The following is a 20,800-nucleotide window of genomic DNA, read 5'->3' on the forward strand; positions in this document are numbered from 1 at the left end:
CTTTGAACTACTGTCACTCCCTTAGTGCATAAACTGCATTACTTAAAGTAGTTGATGGCATATGGCTTAATGCCGATGTAGTTAACATACCAGTTCATGTTGTTTTTGGTTTGAGTGCAGCATTTGATACTGTAGATCACAGCTTTCTTGTAAAGCACCTCAGTGGGACAATGGGTAGGTCCTTCTGGTACCACCTTAAGCTCGCTTCAATCTCGTACAACAGGAAGAAAATTAAAATTCTTTTGTTAGCTGTGGTGATTATGTGTCTAAAATCCATGACACTGTGTTTGGCGTGCTACAAAGATCAATTCTTGGCCCGTTGTCGTTCTCACTCTACATGCTCCCATTAGGTCAGATTATTTCAAAATGTGGGGTGAATTACCACAGATATGCAGACAACACATGACTGTATTTGTCTATAACACCAGATGACCCTGAGGCTCTAAACTCTGGTCTGGTATCTTGCTAACATTGAAGAATGGATGAGCTCAAATTTCCTTAACCTAATTAAGGGAAAAAAAACAAAAATTTTGGTTACTGGTATTAATAAAAAAAAAAATGAATCTTGGAAATAATCTTGATCAGCCAGCCTTCCAGACCAAGCCAGAAGTAAAACAATTTAGGCATTGTTATTGACTCTGAGCTAAATTATAAATCACATATTAGCCATATTATTAAGACTGTGTTCTTTCATTTAAGAAACATTGAAAGAGTTTAATTTCTTATAACATCTCAAGATGCAGAAAAATTGATAAGCACTTTTGTTTTTAGCCGATTAGATTACTGTAACACACTCTTTTTAGCACTGCCTAAGAAAGCAGCTTGTTCAAAATACAGCAGCAAGAATCTGAATTTAATAAAAAATTGACAATCTTTTATCAGTTTTAGCATCATTACATTGGCTGCCTGTGTCCTTTAGGATCAACTTTAAAATACTCTTAATTGTGTATAAGACTGAGAAATCTAGCTCCTCTGTATATTCTGGAGTGTCTATCCCCTTACATCTCTAATCATGATCTTATATCCATGAATACTGGTTTGCTTAGTGTTCCTACAGCCAATGGTATAAGAACTGGTAACGTGATCTTTTGCTCTTATGTACCAAAAATCTGCAATACTCCACTGACTGAGAAACACCAGGCTAGTACTGTGGAACGATTCAAAATATCTCTGAAAATCTACGTTTTTAATGTGGCCAACTTACAGGATTACTTGGTGCCTGTTGATGTTGATTACATTTATATAATTGGATATATTCGATTACATTGTATAATGTTTGCCTTTACTAATGATTTTAAATTTTGTATCATATTTTTATGACTATATTAATTTAGCTTTACAATCTATGTAAAGTACTTTGAGCCTGCATCTTAATGTATGAAAGATGCTATATGTATAAAAAAACTTATTGTTATTATTACTAATATTAGACAATGCATTCCAGGTCTACAGACAAAGATCACCAGTTGCTACACTAGTGACTCAGTGGGAACATAGATTTAGCAGCTTGCATCGATAATAATTTACACTTTTATAGTTTGAATGATCCATGGTTTAGTCATGGTGCTGTCAGCAACACAATGAACAAGAATCAAAAGAGCTGGGAGCTATGATTCATTGGTGAAGATGCCCAAAGATAATCTCATTAGGACAAAAAGGTCATTAAGCTGAAACCTTGTGTCTTTTTTTTTCAAACTCCACAAATGCTGTCTGATCTGACCAAATCCAGGAATTTGTGTTTTTTTTTCAGATTCCCGGCATCTGTAGAACAGGCGTATCAGTAGTTTGTTGATTTATAAATACCAGAGGTTATTTCATCACTCCTGATGAAGGGTCTCTGCCCAAAATGTTAATTATTTGTTCTCCTTCATATATGCTACCTGACCTGCTGAGTTCCTCCAGCATTTTGTGAGCGTTCCTCTAGACTTCCAGCATCTGCAGAATCTCTTGTTTTGAGAGATTATTTTAAACTGGGCATTGAAAGAGATGCTAGGATAAGTAACCTAAAGCATTGCAGACCCATTCACCAATGGCAAAGGTGTGTAAGAGACTGGAACTGGAGGCATGCAGATATCTCCAAAGGTTAGTGGACTGGAAAAGGTTACAGTGTTTGTAAGGAATGTGGGCATGAAGGGTGCTTGTAAAATACTTATTTCAAATGATTGAAGTATGTTGTTGATGACAGGATGACATCTGTATGCACTTGACAAACTATGCTATCAACAGGCATAGCAAGAATTTCATCAGAGATGGCGACAGTGGCAGCAAAAGGTACTTAAATGGGTTGGGGAAAGAAATCTTAAAGTAAACCTTGTTTTCTTCACTATCAACATGTAGCATCATTATTGAAAACACTGGTTAAGGTAGCTGGGCAAGTCATTGAGGGAATATGTGGCACCAGGTATCACTAATGACTGATTTAAACAGATCCCACAACACTGGTGGGCAACTAGCATAACACTTCAAAGCACCAATGATCAGGGTATAATTCCTGCCAGAGTCTGTACGTTCTTGCCGTGACCATGTGTATTTCTTCTGGTTCAGTTCTACATTTCAAAGATGAACGGGTTAGTAAGCTGTGGGGATGCTATGTTGCCGTTGGAATCAAGGCAACATTTGCGGGCTGTCCCAGCATGTCCTTGGACTGTTTTGGTTGTTGACTCAATGACATGTTTCACCGTAGTATGTTTCAATGTAGATGTGACAAAAAAGGTAACCTTTATATCACTTAAAGTACAAAGTTTTAGTATTATTAAAGGAACTGCTGATAAATCTTAGGGTATAACTATGATGTTATTGTCCTATTTTCCAGTAAACCAATGCAAATACCAGTTGTACTGTTAGTGCAATGTTTCTCAATCAATCATTCTTGTAATAGGAATTGTGTGACACCAGCAGTGAAGCCATGACAGTTTCACCTGGGTCACCTGGGACCATTTTGTTCACCAATTGTAACGTCTTCAAAATAATTCTCAGTGGGAGCATAACTGGAGTCTTTTAGCTCATTATAAAGATTAATTTATTTGTCACATGTACATCATAATATACAGAGAAATGCATCATTTGTGTCAAAGCAAATCAGCAAGGATCATGCTGGGGGAAGACTGCAAGTGTAACATAGCATGGCCACAGCTCATGCACCTTTGGAATGTGGGATGAAACTGGAGCACCTGAAGCAAACCCATGCAACCACAGGGACAGCATACAAACTCCTTTCAGACAGCAGAGGGAATTGGCGATTGCCGATCGCTGGCGTTGTAATAACATCACTCTAACTGTTACGTTACCTGCTGCCCCATATCAGATAAAATTAAAAACTGGTACCTTTTTTACCAAACAACTGACCTGTAGTTCCAGTCATACACTTCTTCTTCTTCTTAAGCCCATCAACCCTATTGGGGCCTACACCACCAGCAGCAGCTCACCAGAGTCCCCTGTCCCAGGCCACACTTTCCAAGTTATCCCCATCTTCTTAGGTCCCTCCATTGCCAAGAATGAGACCTTTGGTGTTTCTGTAGCATTGGGTTTTTACAGGATGAGATTGCCAGCCCCATGCCTAAACCCCCTCCTTTCGCGTCCAGGCTTGGGACCATCCATGGAAAAGTTGCTCACACAGTTAGTTAATATCAAAAATATACCTATTGGTGCCTGATCTACAAGTTAATCATAGTGCAATCTTTATCCAGCTTTGTATTAATTCATCCATTCTGTGTTCTGTGTTGTATAGAAAGTTGTCTTCACTTAATAAGTGGTTGACAGATCATGGATACAGCGTGACAAAGGTCTGGATGGACATTGAGGATGTCATTGTTAAAACTCTAATCTCTGCCTACCCGATCTTAAAGCACAATTACCGAACCTGTTTCTCCAATCATTTCTGTGGCAGCGCCTGCTTTGAGATACTAGGGTTCGATATTTTGATGGACCGTAATTTGAAGCCGTGGCTCTTGGAGGTGGGTTAACAGCAAATTAAGTGTGATAAACATGCACAAGCAATGTAAAATCTTATCTTATGGTGACCATTTTTGATTATATCAGATCAGAAATCAGACTTGTAGTAGAAAACAGGGTCTGACCTCTTACCTCTTCTCCTTACCTGCCTATCACCTCCCCCAGTGTCCCTCCTCCTTCCCTTCCTCCCATGGTCCACTCTCCTGTCAGATTCCTTCATCTTCAATCCTTTTCCTTTTCTAACTGTAACCCTTACCCAACAGGCTGGTATATGTCTAGGGGAAAAGGAGATCCAGCCACACACCAACCCACCTCCCGTACACGCAGGTGCTGTGGGAATCAAGTTTATGCCGCGCGCACACACACAGTATCAAACACACACTAGGTACCATTATGAAATACACTTTAAAGATTTTACTAAAACTAAAGGAGTACTATGCAATACAATATATATGAAAGAAAAGAAAAAGTAAAAGGCGCCAACTTATCAAAGTTCAGTCTGTTTAGTGCACATCGTTGGAGCTCAACTATCGAACCATTCGACCCCTCGTCACTTTCCTCCGACTTCCACGTCCTTGCACCTGGGACCACCCCCGGTGGTCGACCAAGCAGTGCAGCACACGTCCACCTTCCTCGGCATCTCCTTCCTGCCTCCCCTGAAAAAACCGCGAAAACCCCCAAGCTCCCAACCTCACCAGACAAAATAACATTTCCCATTGGTTAACAAATGAATACAATCCCCATATCAGCAAGTCTAAAGCTAAACAACTGCGAGAGAAACACTTATCAAACAAAGAAGCATTCCTACTCTTAACAAACCAAAGAAGCCATTTTGAGTAACAGACACAGGACATTGTACATAACTATCACCTCCCAGCTTTTTACTTTGTTCCCCCCCCCCCCATCACCTACCAGGCTTCATCTATCACCTTGTTCTCCTTCCTCTATCTACCCCCACCCACTTACTTATTCTGGCATCTTCCCCCTTCCTTTCCAGTCCTGATGAAGGGTCTTGGCCTGAAAGGTTCACTCTTTATTTCTCTTCATAGATGCTGCCTGACCTGGTGAGTTTCCCCAGCTTTTTGTGTGTGTTGCTCTGGATTTTCAGCATCAGCAGAATCTTGTGTGTTTAGGATTCTTTAGATAGCCACAGACGCTTGTTGAACATACATTTTGTACTTCAGCTGTGCAGTACTGTCTCAGTACTGCAGTGCAAGTCTGAGTCAAGTGCAATAGAATTGGTTTATTATTGTCACATGTAGCAAGATACAGTGAGGAGCTTGTCTTGCATACTGTTCCTACAGATCAGATCATTACACAGTGCACTGAGGTGGAACAAGGTAGAACAATAACAATGGAGAATAAATTGAAACAGTTACAGAGAAAGTGCAGTTCAGGTGCAAGATCATGAGAAGATAGATTGTGAGGTCAAGAGTCCACCTTATCGTATTAAGGAGCTATTTAAGTCTCGTAATAGTGGAATAGAATCTTGTCTTGAGCCTGATGGTACTGTAGGGTAATGTAATTGGTGGAAATGTACATAATTCACAACCACTGACATTGAGTTGGGGTTCATTTTAAGAGGCTGATCTGACGTGATGGCATATTATGTGAAGTTCTGTTACAGGGCTTTATGTGTTCAGTATTTCGAGTACAATAAATGTATTACATTTTTAAAAAAAATATCAAATGCCTCACATTGTTTTATTTGTGAAAATCTACATTGGTGGCCGTGATGGAATTGTCCTAGAGCAGAGTTATTGGACATGTCAGCCAACAAAGTTGTTTTGAAACTGCCAGAGTTTTGGGAGCAAAATGCCATTGCTTGGTTTGTACAATTCCTGTTGCGAGAAATCACTGCTGACAACACTAGATTTCTCTATGGGGTAGCATCGCTCAGCAACTCCATGGCCACCTGCCTGAACTTGATAAATACCGATTGCTGAAAATTTTCCTTGCCTGGCCTCCACAATGCTAAACTGTTGGAGCTAATGGACTACATGCTGTCTCTCCTGGGAAATCACCATCCTCATTTTATTTCTAAAGAACTCTTCATGCAACAAATGCCTGTGAAGTTTGCATAACTCTTGCTAATGCACCCATGATGGACTATAGGGAGCTTGCTAAAATGGCGGATAGTCTGTACTCAGCCAGGCAGTGATGCAACATTCCTCCTCCTTTTCCTGCCTCAATAAGCCCAGTCAGAAGGCCCCCAACATAAGGATACCCACGGCTGGGAAACAGACAATGCCAGGCTTGTTTTGGTATGAACGCGAGGAAGTGCAACTGCCTTGCAGCTTTGACAGAGCCAGTGCATCGGGACATCAGAGGTCTGTGCAGCTGCCAGATTCGCCTACTCTTCATTACGGACACCCTTTCAGGACGATGCTTCCTGTGTGACACGGGTGCTCAAGCGAGTGTGCTGTTGGCATCACCTACTGCTGAGAAGGCAAAGAGCAATGAAGCCTCACTGGAAGCCACCAATGGCAGCCGGATCAAGAACCACGGGACACGACAGGTGATGCTCTGCTTCAGTGAGTGATGTTACACATGGAACTTTGGCTTTGCTAAAGTGGCTAGACCTCTGTTCTGTGCAGATTTCCTGTGTGCCCCAGGACTATTAGTTGATCTTAAGAAATGCTAGTTTATTGATGTCAAGGTCTTTGGGTCGTCACTTCATTCCACGAGCTGCTGAACTTGTACTCCCCCTGTATAGTGTGCTTAAAGGCTATACCTGTATCAAGTGCTTGATTGATCAGTGGACATGACCAGGGCATTTGATGACCCCAAACAAGCTCTTTCTAACGTGACCCTGCTGGTGCACCTGCTCCCCAATGCATCTGTAGCCATGACTACTGACTCTTCAGACTATGCTGTGGGTTCTGTGCATGAGCAGTTGATCAGAGTGCTCACCTGTGGCGGTTGCTCACCTTCAGCCAGCAGCTCCATCCTCCTGAAAGTAAGTACAGCACATTTGACTGTGAGCCTCTCGATCTCAGTGTGGCAGCCCGCAATTTCACTGTGTTCATTGACCACAAACTGCTCATGCTTGCAATGGCTAAAACAGCAGACCCTAGTCTGCATGGCAGCAATGCCACCTGGCCAACATATCAGAGTTCACAACTGATGCACAATATAACCAGGGGAAAAATAATGCCATGGCTGATTGCCTCTCACAGCCAGCCATTGAGGAGTTGACTATGCCAGCAAGGCAGCTGACAAGCTACTGACCCAGAGGTCCAGGCTTACCAAAAAGCAGTCACAGGCCTGTGGTTGGCTGACACTAAGTTTGGGGAATCTGGAATTTCTCTCCTGTGCGATGTATCAACCGGATGCCCTCACCCCATAGTGCCTGCAAACTGGAAGCGGACTGTTTTGACTCCATACATGGCCTCCTGCACTCCAGAAGGCCTCCCAGAAACTGGTTGCATTAAAGTTTGTGGGGCACAGCCTTCGTAAGGACACGTGTGATTGGACTACTGCCTGTGTGGAGTGCCAACGGGCAAAAATTAACCATCATTTTCAGGCGCCATTGGCAACTTCTGAGGTCCATGCGTGATGGTTTGACCACGTCAATTTGGACCTTGTTGGTCCTCTTTTATTCCCCTCTTCTCCCCCCCCCCCAGCAGTTTCATACACCTCCTTACCATGGTGGACTGTACCACTGGGTGGCCAAAGATTGTCCCTCGAGCATCAATGATGGCCCCAGATGTGGCTCAGGTGTTCATCAGCACCTGGGTTACTCATTTTGGCACCTCATCTGATACTTCCTGACTGTGGTCCCCAATTTATTTCAGACCTCTGGGCTTTGCTTGCCCAGAGCCTCGGTGTTAGGCTACATCACACAACGGTGTATCACCTGAAGTCCAATGACCTGTGCAAGCAGTTTCACCACTCTTTAAGGGCTGCTCTGAGGGCTACCCTGACAAATGAGTGTTGATCGTCTCCCCTGGGCCCTGCTGAGGCTTTGAACAGCTCCAAAAGAGGACCTGCATTTGTCCGTGGCTGAGTTGTTATATGGGCAGCCATTATGAGTACCAGATGATTTTATTCCCAATGCCATGCTTGCCTGGTCAGCCTCTCACAGCAATCTACCCTCCTCAGTAAATTCAATGCCTTTTTACCTATTCCTACCTCCCGTCAGGGCACATTTCACTTTTGGGTTCCTGTTGACCTACATTCTGCCTCACTTGTTTTCATCTACCATGAGGTACACCAATATCCCCTTAGGCCCCCTTATGATGGCTCATTCCACATTTTGGAACAGAGAAAAAAACTTTTATCATAGATAAGAGGGGTAAACTGAATGTATTTCGGTAGATTGCCTTAAACTGGTCACCAAAATTTGGAGGAATCCACTACCGTGCCCCTGCCATCAAGGCATGATCATAATTATGTCTACACACATCAGGATGAGTCAGAGGCACCTGCTGTTCCTCCACCCGTGGAACATTGGATCTGAGCCAGGCAGCTCAGCTGAGCTCCTGACAGGCTCATACTATGGGTGTTAGTGAATTCTGGGTGGGGGGGTGGGCTGTGTAGGGTAATGTAATTGGCGGAAACTTACATAATTCACAACCACTGACATTGAGCTGGGGCTCACTTTAAGAGGCTGGTCTGACATGATGGTTTATTATGTAAAGTTCCGTTACTGCACCTTTTGTGTTCAGCAATGCAGTTACAATAAGAGTCGTTACAGTTTTTCTTAAACATAAAACATCTCATATGGTTTTATTTGTGAAAATGTACCATACTTACTTTAAGGCTTTTGTATCATCTACCCGTTGGAAGAGGGGTTGAGAGAGACTGTCCAGTGTGAGTGACGTCTATGATTATGCTGGCTGCTTTGCTGAGGTAGCGAGAAATGTAGACAGAGTCCACGGAGGGGAGGATGGTTTCTGGTGAGGGTCGACAGGGGCATGCCAAGTTCCTGCATGCTCCTGACCGGGTAGAGGTGCTGCTGAGTGTTCTGGGCCATGGTCTTTACGTGGTTCAACCAGGACAGGCTCTTGGTGATGTTCACTCCTGGGAATCTGAAGCTCTCAGTTCTCTCAAGCTCAACACCGTAGATGTAGACAAGAGCAAAAAGTGCTACAATTTCTGGAGAAAACCCATAACCCCATAACCTTAGCTCTTACTGAGCCAAGCTGGTTTTGAGACCCATGTGAATGATTGAGTCTTGGTAAAATTATAATTTTTAAACAGGGAGATGAGGTCTATGGCTATCATGCATGCTTTGGGCAAATTAGGACATAGGTGACACCACACCTGGAATATTGTGTACAGTTTTGGTCTCCAGGTTTAAGGAAGGACATTCTGGCAATTGAGGAAGTGCAGCGTAGATTCACTAGGTTGATTCCTGGGATGGCAGGGCTGTCTTACGCAGAGAGATTGGAGAGATTGGGCTTGTACACACTGGAATTGAGGAGATTGAGAGGGGATCTGATTGAAACGTTTAAGATAATTAAAGGATCGAGGCAGGAAATATGTTCCAGATGTTGGGAGAGTCCAGTACCAGAGGGCATGGATTGAGAATAAGAGGTCAGTTATTTAAAACAGAGTTGAGGAAAAACTTCTTCTCCCAGAGAGTTGTGGAGGTGTGGAATGCACTGCCTCGGAAGACGGTGGAGGCCAATTCTCTGGATGCTTTCAAGAAGGAGCTAGATAGATATCTGATGGATAGGGGAATCAAGGAATATGGGGACAAGGCAGGGACTGGGTATTGATAGTGAATGATCAGCCATGATCTCAGAATGGTGGTGCAGACTCGAGGGGCTGAATGGTCTACTTCTGCACCTATTGTCTATTATCTATTATAACAGTTCTTTTAGCCTACAATATTGTGCCAAACCAATTCAATTTGTATTCAAATGGCTAATTAAACTAATCTCTTCCTACACAATGACCATATCTTTCCATTTTCCTCACAGTCGTATGCCTATTTAAAGTCTCTCAAAAGTCTTTAATGTCTCTGCTTTTACCACCACCCCAGGCAGTGCATTGCAGGCACCCACCACTCTCTGTGTGTTTAAAAAAACTTGCCCCTTGCATCTCCTTCAAAGTTATACTCACTCACCTTAAATGCATGCCCTTTGGTTTTAGACATTTCAGCCCTTGAAGAAAGATACTGTCTGTCTACTCTATTTAATCTTCTAAACCTCTGTCAGATCTCCCTTCAGCCTCTGCCGCTGCAGAGAAAACAACTCAAGGTTATCCAACCTCTCATTTTAGCACATCTGCTCTAATCCACACAACATTAATGGGGTAACCAGAACTGTATGCAATACTCCAGATGCAGCCTAACTAAAGTTTTGTAAAGCTGCAACATAACTTCCTGACTTTTGAACTCAATGCCTTGACTAATAAAGGCAAATATGCCATGTGCCTTCCTAACCAACCCGCGTAGCCACTTTCAGGGAGCTATGTACTTGCACTCTGCTCATCAACACTCTTAAGGATCTTGCCCTTAGCAGCGTACTGTGTCTTTGCATTTCACCTACTAAGGTGCAACACCTCACATTTGACCGGGTTAAGCTCCAAATATTCTAAAATAATAGAGGGTGAAAATTGAAGTTACGAATGCAGGTGCCATTAGGCCTTGGAAAGAATTTTTTTGGTTGGGTAAAATTTGTTTGAGTAGAAACAAGAGCCATGATTTATCTACGTTGTATTGCAAAGGGTGATCATTGTCCAACCTAAGGTGTAATGCTTAACGTATGCTAAGTCATTCAATCTTTTTTCAAAAGAAAAACAGCAAATACTGGATAATGATAATAAACACAAGGGATTCTGCATAGCTGTAAGTCCAGAACAACACACACAAAATGCTGAAGGAATTCAGCAGGTCAGGCTGCATTAATGGAGAGGAACAGCCAACGTTTCAGACTGAGACGCTTCTCAGTAGGTCAGTCAGCATATGTTGTGTGAGACATAGAAGTTAACATCTCAGATTAATAACATTTCAGCAAACCTGGGAAAACTAGTGAAGTAAGCAGAGAAGAGGCAGGAAGGGAAAACATTTTTAAAAAATACCTGTAATAGGATAGAGAGTGAGCACTGTTCCTTCTAAGGTGCGTGGCTGCGCAGAAACTGAATGCTCCCACACACATAACCTTCGTTGCTACGCAGCTAGAAAAGGTTTATAAAACATGAATGATTCTCTTTGTTGTACTGTGCTTCATTATACTCTTCCAATTAATAAATAAAATCAAAAGTGTGATTCTTCAGTTTTCATTCTAAATATTCATTTATGCATATTACAAAAAAAATTAATTTGCACTTTTTCAGGCCGTGTAAAAATTTCCTGTTTAGAGCAATGTCTTTGCAATGTTGGTCCATGCAGCTGTAAAAAAAAAATAGAGGGAATGTTGAGAGTGAGGTAGACTGAATGATGCAGATAATGTTGGTTCCAGTTGAGAGAGGGTTCTGAAGGCTTGATACTTGCTGTTTATCTGTGTTACTTACTTAAGGCCATCAACCCTACTGGGGCAATGGCAGCCAACAACAACTTGTCACAGTCCTTTGTTCGAGCCAGTCTTTCAAGTTGTCTCCCAGGTGTAGGCCATCTTAAGATTCTAACTCTCCCAGGGTGAGGTCTTTGGAGCTTCTGTTGCCGTTTCTGTATCTCTGGATTTTTATGGGATGGTATTGCTAGCCCCATGCTCTTTTCACAGCCGGGCTTGGGACTGTCCATGGTGGAATTAGTTAGTTTATCTGTCTGGTGGATGTTTTGAGCTGGGTGAGGATGGAGGAGAAAGGAAACAAAACAACACTGGAACTGTGAGGTGCATCTCTGCAGTGGTTGAAAATCAGAGATGGAAGAGAATGCTGCAAATATCCAACAGGTCAGGCAGCATCTGTGGAGAGAGGAAGAACTTGCACAATGGTGATTTTTCATCAGAACTGGATAATTCTGACTATCTGAAGTCCATTGTAGAGTTTTTGGGCCTGGAGCATGCCTGGTTGAAACATGAGAAACTGTCAAACTTGCTTTGGACACAGACTTGCTGGAGGAACTCAACAGGTCAGACCTGCTGAGTTCCTGCAGCATTTTGTGAGCGCTGCTCTGGATTTCCAGCGTCTGCAGAACATTGTGTTTAAAACTTGAATCAGATTTTATTGAAATAGAGTTGGAGGTCAAGAACAAGGATGTCAGAGTGGGAGTGGGATGGGGAATTGAAGTGGCAGGAATATTTGAGCCTTTTGGAACAGAAACACAGAAATATAGAAAACCTACAGCACAATACAGGCCCTTCAGCCCATATGCTGTGCCAAACATGTCCTTACTTGAGAAGATACCTAGGGTTCGCCATAGCCCTCTATTTTCTGAGCTCCATATACCTGTACAGGAGATTCTTAAAAAGACCCTATCGTATCTGCCTCCACCACTGCCGCCAGCAGCCCATTCCACGCACTCACCATTCTCTGCATAAAAATCTTACCACTGACATCTGCTCTGTACCTACTTCCAAGCACCTTAAAACTATGCCCTCTTGTGCTAGCCATTTCAGCCCTGGGAAAAAGCCTCTGACTATCTACACAATCAATGCCTCTCATCAACTTATACACCTCTATCAGGTCACCTCTCATTCTCCGTCACTCCAAGGAGAAAAGGACAAGTTCACTCAACCTATTCTCATAAGGCATGCTCCCCAATCCAGGCAACATCCTTGTAAATCTCCTGTGTACCCTTTCTATGGCTTCCACATCCTTCCTCTAGTGAGGCGACCAGAACTGAGCACAGTACTCCAAGTGGGGTCTGACCAGGGTCCTATATAGCTGCAACATCACCTCTTGGCTCCTGGACTCAATCCCACAATTGATGAAGGCCAATGCACAGTATGCTTTCTTAACCATAGAGTCAACCTGTGCAGCAGCTTTGAGTGTCCTATGGACTCAGACCCCTAGATCCCTCTGATCCTCCACACTGCCAAGAGTCTATACTATATTCAATACTATATTCTGCCATCATATTTGACTTAGCAAAATGAACCACCTCACACTTACGGGTTGAACTCCATCTGCCACTTCTCAGCTCAGTTTTGCATCCTATCAATGTCCTGCTGTAACCTCTGTCAGCCCTCCACACTATCCATAACACCTCCAACCTTTGTGTCATCAGCAAATTTACTAGCCCATCCCTCCACTTCCTCATCCAGGTCATTTATAAAAATCACAAAGAGTAAGGGTCCCAGAACAGATTCCTGAGGCACTCCGCTGGTGACCAACCTCCATGGAGAATATGACCCATCTACAACCACTCTTTGTCTTCTGTGAGCAAGCCAGGTCTGGATTCACAAAGCAATTTCCCCTTGGACCCCATGCTTTCTCAATAAGCCTTGCATGGGGTACCTTGTCAAATGCCTTTCTGAAATCCACAGGCACTACATCTATGGCTCTACCTTCATCAATATGTTTAGTCACATCCTCAAAAAATTCAGTCAGGCTCCTGAGGCACGACCTGCCTTTGACAAAACCATGTTGACTATTGTGCCTCTCCAAATATTCATAAATCCTGCCTCTCAGGATCTTCTCTATCAATTTACCAACCACTGAAGTAAGACTCACTGGTCTATAATTTCCCAGGCTCCGTTACCTCTCCCATCCCCACTGATGATGCAAAGATCATCACTAGAGGTTCAGCAATCTCTTCCCTCACCTCCCACAGTAGCCTGAGGTACATCTCATCTGGTTCCAGTGACTTATCCAACTTGATGCTTTCCAAAAGCTCCTGCACATCCTCTTTCTTAATATCTACGTGCTCAGGCTTTTCAATCCATTGCAAATCATCACTACAATCACCAAGATCCTTTTCCGTAGTGAATACTGAAGCTTTAAGTACCTCTGCCATCTCCTCTGGTTCCATACACACTTCTCCACTATCACTCTTGATTGGTCCTATTCTCTCACGCCTTATCCTCTTGCTCTTAACATAATTGTAGAATCCCTTGTGGTTTTCCTTAATCCTGTCTGCCAAGGCCTTCTCATGACCTCTTCTTGCTCTTACCTAGCTTTTTGAACCTTTCATAAGCTATTCTTCTTGACTAGATTTACAACAGCCTTTGTACACCATGGTTCCTGTACCCTACCATCCTTTCCCTGTCTCATTGGAATGTATCTATGCAGAACCTCACACAAATGTCTCCTGAACATTTGCCACATTTCTTCTGTACATTTCCCTGAGAACATTTGTTTTCAGTTAATGGTTCCAAGTTCCTACATGATAGTCTCATATTTCCCCTTACTCCAATTAAACGCTTTCCTAACTTGTCTGTTCCTATCCCTCTCCAACGCTATGGTAAAGGAGATAGAGTTGTGATCACTATCTCCAAAATGCTCTCCCACTGAGAGATCTGACACCTGACCAGGCTCATTTCCTAATACCAGATAAAGTACAGCCTCTCCTCTTGTAGGCTTATTGTCTCAAGAAACCTTGAACACACCTAACATACTCCACCCATCTAAATCTCTTGCTTGAGGAATATGCCAATCGATTTTTGGGAAATTAAAATCTCCCACCATGCCAACCCTGTTGTATCTTTCCAGAATCTGTCTCCCTATCTGCTCCTTGATGTTTTTGTTACTATTGGGTGGTCTATAAAAGAAACACTCAGTAGAGTTGTTGACACCAGAACTGCAAAGTGTTTATATTGTGGTAAAAACCAAATGTATAACAGATTTTAAAAAACAATTCATATTGGGTAAAAAAAAACAAATGCATATTTGGTTTTAAAAAATGCATATTGGGTAAATAAACTCAGACTATGGGCAGTTCACTAATCTGAAAGAAACCACTAAGTCACTGAGTGCTTGAATCACTGGATGTGGAAAGGGAAAAGGTAAAGGGCAGGCGTTGCATTTCGTGATGTTGCACAGAAAGGTGCCGTCACAAGGTGTAGGTGTGTGATGGAAATGATCGGATAAACCGGGGGTCATGGAAGAATGCCACATTTGGAGTGGAGGGGAGAGGAAGATGAGTCTGGTGGTCTTGTCACCGATTAACTGGACTCATTTCTCAATCACACTTTATTTACTTGTGCACAAGGAGAACAGCATGGCCTCTGTCACCCACACTGTTCTGAACTCTGAACAGAGAAATGCTCTTTTTATACAGAATTGACTAGGAGCTACAGATATTTACCACTCACAATACTGGTGTTAAAAGTCAAAAGAAACTACAGGCCAACAACCGATAGTACTTTGGAGTTAGTAAAGTAATTATCCCTTGGTGTGTTCTCCTTAAATCCTTCTTATCTTATCTTGTCTCAGTAAGCCAAATGACTCTGGCCCCCTTCTATGAAAGAGGAAGCTATGCTCTTGAAAAACCTGTCTTAAAAGATGTTTCTTACCTGGGCTGACTGCTTAACTCTTGACTTGCGTCAACTTCCACAGTGGCCCCTTATTAAAATTAGCATAAAATATGTATGATATTATGATTTAAGATAAGATTAGCATTATTTATCATGCATACATTGAAACATACAGTGAAATGTGTTGTTTGAGTCAAGAACCAACTCAGTCCAAGTATGTGCTGGGGGCAGCCTGCAAATATCACCGTGCTTTTGGTGCCATCATAACAAGCCCATAAACTTACTAACCCTAACCTGTGTGTCTTTGGAATGTGGGAGGAAACTGGAACACCAGGATTAAACCCACAGGATCATGGAGGGAATGTAAAACTCCCTACAGACGGCAGTGGAAATTGAACTGTAATCGCTAGCATGGTAAGCCATTGCAGAACTGCTGCACACCTGTGTCGAGTCTGCAGGCTGATGGGGTGGAAGGTGAGAACAAGTGGAATCCTTGTTCAGGGTGTGAAGTAGTGAGAGCGGAAGTATTGGGAACAGCGATGATTGGAAGCACTGTTGACTATGATGGATGGGAAGCCATGGTTAAGGGAGAGTGCACACATTTCAATAGGATTGCATTTGATAAGGACTGGTATAGGAAATTTCATATGTACTCATAATGATCAGCCTATTAATTATGTAGGTTGCTTAAGGGTTTATAGCTGGGCGGGGTTAAACTCCCACTACCTAATAAATGCTCCCAAAGGGATGTGTTTCAAATAGCTTTAGACAGCCAAGTCCAGTTCCTGGCTTAGTAGCTAAGTAACTCATGGAACCATTCCTTCTGACAGGAGAAGGGGCAAAGGTGTGTTACTGGCACCTTAAAACTAGTTGCTTTGTACAGTTGGGGCTTGTCAGCCATGGTTGGAAGCTCATCTAGGAGAAGGAAAAGTCTGATCTCAAATCTCCACTGCCTTGCGGCTATACCCACTCATGGGGAAGGCTTTGGGAGTAAACCCCAAGGAAAAATGCAGAGTTGGAATCCCTAAGGTAGTCCTATGTTGAATTCAATGCTGTCTGGCAACTCCTGCAATGCTGCTGGTTTCAAACTGTATCAGTCTCTTCCGTTCCCTTTTCATTCATCAGCTGTGTGGAGAGGGGGAGCCTGCTGCATGGGCAACAGCTTACTCTCCATATCGTACTGTCCTGGCTTATGCATCATGTGAACAGCCAGGACACAACATACAGAGTTAATTCCGACCAACAGAGGGCTTCAATTAATTATGTATCATGCCATGCCTATATTTTGCTTTCCAGGTAAACCACTCTCCCAGTTTCACCACTGATTCCAGGCTGGACAGAGAGGTGAAGGATAATCTTCTGTATGATACAATTTCTTTGATAAACCTTGGAGCAAACAACAAGCAAAAGGCGATGGAGGAAGAGAGGCGCAGGGTGCAGGAGCGCCTGTGGCAGCGTCACTCAACTCGTGAATCAAGGTAGAAAATCTGGAGTCCAGTGGGACCTGCCTTCTTTCACGTCCCCAGCTTCTTTCAACAACTAGGGCTAAAGTCAAAAGTTGAGAGACTTGGGGGTCCATGTCTTTAGTTCCCTGGATACTGTGGTGAAGGTATATATAGTATGCTTGCCTAAAGAGGTCTACATATAAAGTAAGAGCTAGAATGTTAATTTTGAAGTAAGTTTGTTATCAAGGTATGAGGGATGATTGATAAGTTCGTGGCCCATGGTAAAAGGAGTTGAGTTACACTGCTCTCATTATATGTGCATGCAGTTCAACTGTTTGAGTGATTATGCAGAGAGTTTGAAGTTAATAACTCATCCTCTTCTACCGTAGGCCACAAACCTATCAATCACCCCTGATGAATTACTAACTTCATAGTTCCCTGAAAGCAGCAACGTAAGTGGATAGGGTGGTGAAGCTATATGGCATGCTTGCCTTCATAGCTCAGGACATGGAATGTAAGAGCTGAAATGTTCTGTTTAGGCCTTACTTGGTGTATTGTAGTCACCACACTAGAGCACATGCTTAAAGGACATTGAGACAGACTCTTGAATGAGCAAGATATAGGAAATGACCCTATGTGGGTAAACAGGGTTTATGTTGCTGAGCAAAGAAGATTGGATCTAGAGTGCTGTAAGCTCTGATGTTTCTGAGCGTTTCCTTTGTGCTCCTTGCTTGTTGGCTGACATGAAACCCCATGAAGAAATGTGAAATAAAATTTGATTTGGGATGTTTTGCAGTTTCAATGTCCAAAATGCCTTCCAACCACAAATTTTGAATCATAATTACTTCCATAATGTACATTGTTTGCGAACCAGCTAGTCCAGATCTTTCATAGTCCAGTATCTTTAGTCAAACACTGACTCTCACCCTGGAGGCAAAGTGTCCTGGGTAGGAATTCTAAATATGTTTGCAATATTTTGGAACCAACAAGGTGAGATTAAAAGATAGAAAGATCAGGATTATTTGTCACATGAACTGCAAAACATACGGTGATATGTATTGTTTGCATCAAAACCAAGGATGTGCTGGGGGCAGCCTGCAAGTGTCACCATGCTTCTGGCGCCAGCGTAGCATACTCACAACTCACTAACCCTAACTCGTACATCTGGGAGGAAACTTTAGCACCTGGATGAAACCCACACGGTCACAGGGAGAACTCCTTACATATTGCAGTGAAAATTGAATCCCAATCAGTGATCACTGGCACTGTAACTAACCGTTATGCTACTGTGCCATCCCTTTCCACTGCTATGTACCGTGTACCATGGAACATGGGTGCCTTGTGGAACTCTTTGCAGAAGCTGGGAGGGGGCTAACGGAGAGAGTTGGAGAGAGGATTGGCGAGGTGTTGTGTATAACAGGAATTACAGAGAGTTTGGGTGGCAGCTAACATGTCGTCTTCTCATTGGTGTATTGTGCTTTGAGTTAAAACTGTACATGCTACATTTTACTTTACGTATGAATCATAATGCAAGAATTAAAATCCTGCAGTAGCTTTCCTGACCAGATATTCACGAATCAGTTGACTGGATGACACAGTCATTGGTTTTAATCTTACACAGATTCTTTATGTTCCTCACCTCCCACCCTAAAGGTGTAGCAAGAGCAGCAACTGTGTGCAACTTTCCCCTCCGTTTGACCACCTACACACACCCTCCCATCTTCTCCCACTCTACTCCTTTAGTGGAAGACAAACATCAATAATTAAGAGATTTGGCAGATACTGGAAATCCAGAGCAACACACACAAAATGTTGAAGGAACTTAGCAGGTCAGGCTGCATCTATGGAAAGGAATAAACAGTTAATGTTTCAGGCCCAGACCCTTCAACAGGACTGGGACAGAAGCGGGAAGGGGAAGGAGGACAAACTGGCAGGTGATAGGTGAGACCATGTGAAGGGGAAATTGTTGGGTGGGGGGAATGAAGTGAGAAGCTGGGAGGCTGAAGAAGGAGTCTAATGAGAGAGGAGAGTGTACCATGTGAGAAAGGGAAGGAGGCACCAGAGGAAAGCACATGAGGAGTTACGGTTTATTTTTTCATTTAGCGATACAGCGTGGAATAGGCCCTTCTGGCCCTTCGAACCACGCGGCTAGCAACCCTACAACCTGATCAACTCTAGCCTAGTCACGGGACAATTCACAATGACCAATTGTGACTCAGTCTTTGGACTGTGGGAAGAAACCAGAACTCTTGGGGAATACCCACAGATTCCACAGGGAGGATGTACAGAGACTCCTTACAGACGGCACTGGAATTGAACCTCATACTCTAGAGTGTCCTGAGCTGTAATAGTGTAACACTAACCACTATGATACTGTGGCACCTTCTTATAGAACAGTACTGTCAAAAGTGTGGGGTATATGTATATAGCTAGGGTGCTTAAGATTTTTGTACAGTACTGTAGTAATTTTCTGTATTGCAATGTATTGCTGCAAAAGAAAAAAATTCTTGACGTATGTGAATGATGGTAAACCTGATTCTGATATGGGAAGGGGGCAGGGAGAGGTGTATCATGGTTGGGGAGAGGTGAGGGAATGGAAAACATCAGAGAAACATTCTGTAAACCAATTGTTTGGGATCAAAAGACCTTGCCTGGTGTCTCAGGGCTGGGTGAGTCTGTACCTGTGCCCCCCAGCACTCCTTCTCTACCAGCTGTCCCACATCCCTCCCGCGGCACTGCCTGCATCATTCCCTACATCCTTTGCTCCTGCCAGATTTACAGACCTGCTCTCTGCTGCATGTTGACAAACTCAGTACTGTGTGAAAGTCTGAGGTACCCTCGCTGTATACATGTGCCTAAGATAGTTCCTGAGACACTGTGAAGATAGTTCATCTTCAATGCACAAACTCATTCTTTACAAACAGCTGGAGCACAGCTATCTTCAATATTACAGAAATGTACAAACTGATAGGAAGAATTTTTATGTCTATTTCAAAAAGAAAAAAAATTAAATTGAATGTTGGTCCCTGTGGTGAGCTACATATACCTGTCTGGACATGCCCCCCCCCCCACCCCCCGGCTGACTGCTCCTGTGGCTCCTCCCTCTGACCGTGGCTCCTCCCATAGACCCCGGTATAAAGGCGATCGAGGCCTGAGCCCGGCCTCTCAGTCTCCAGGATGTAGTATGGTGGTCACTCACTGCTTGTTCCTTCTTCCAGTCAATAAAAGCCAATATCTCGCCTTTACGTCTCAGAGTGAGTTATTGATGCTGCATCAGTGATTGAGGCCTGAGCCCTGCCCTCAGTCTCCAGGATATAGTATGGTGGTCAACCACTGCTTATTCTTTCTTCCAGTCAATAAAAGCCGATATATTGATGCACCATCAGTCCCATAGAAATTAACACTGGAAATTAGTATTGGAGTAATGGAAATGAGGTGAAGTAAACAGATGATATAATATTACTCTTCACTGTGGAGGCTATTTTCCCCTGTTGTCTTTGCTATAACAGCAGGGGAAATTACACATTGCCTGAATTTTAATTCTGTATATTAAAGAAGGGTGTAATAGATTGGAAAATAGCAAAGGCAACAGGGGAAATGACCCTCCATAGTGAAGAGTGATATAGAACCAATGGAACGGAATAAACAGTTGATGTTTCAGGCCAAGACCGTTCCTCAGGACTGGAAAGGAAGGGAGAAGAAGAAACATTAAAAATTGTTATTCAATGTTATTTCAATTTCTACTTTCCAAATAGTGTGTGATGGCAGGCTGTTCAGTGATCTGTGGTCAATGTATAAACAATGCTGCTGAATCAAGAGAGGGAACCCTGAACCATTTTATCTTCCTGTCCCAGAGGCATTAAAGCCAATCGTACCTTTATTTATTCTGTTAACCAATTATACATTGTTCAGTAGATTATCTTGTAACCTGTCCAAGTAAAGATTTGAGATTGTTTAATGTTGTTCTTCAGTACACAAGTGTAATGGAAAAGAAAATGATGCAGCATAAAAACACACAATAAAAAGTAATTTTAAAAACATAATAAGTAACATGATTGGAGTCTCCTGCAATTATGAAGAGACTGTACGGATGCT

The 20,800-nt window shown here is 42.9% G+C and overlaps 1 protein-coding gene across 2 annotated transcripts in view; it reads left to right on the forward strand.

The window, feature by feature from the left end:
• Positions 1–20,800, forward strand: part of LOC132378774 (tubulin polyglutamylase ttll6-like) — a 60,721-nt gene that overhangs the window by 10,895 nt on the left and 29,026 nt on the right. Inside the window, exons 8-10 of one of the 2 annotated variants that reach the window (XM_059945925.1) lie at positions 2,186–2,271; positions 3,728–3,953; positions 16,557–16,738. In XM_059945925.1, coding sequence (XP_059801908.1) covers positions 2,186–2,271; positions 3,728–3,953; positions 16,557–16,738 — 494 coding nt within the window. The remainder of the gene's footprint in view (positions 1–2,185; positions 2,272–3,727; positions 3,954–16,556; positions 16,739–20,800) is intronic. The other variant, XM_059945926.1, reaches the window with a different exon arrangement.

The sequence above is a fragment of the Hypanus sabinus genome, chromosome 21 (genome assembly GCF_030144855.1).
Source record: "Hypanus sabinus isolate sHypSab1 chromosome 21, sHypSab1.hap1, whole genome shotgun sequence".
Classification (NCBI taxonomy): Eukaryota; Metazoa; Chordata; class Chondrichthyes; order Myliobatiformes; family Dasyatidae; genus Hypanus; species Hypanus sabinus.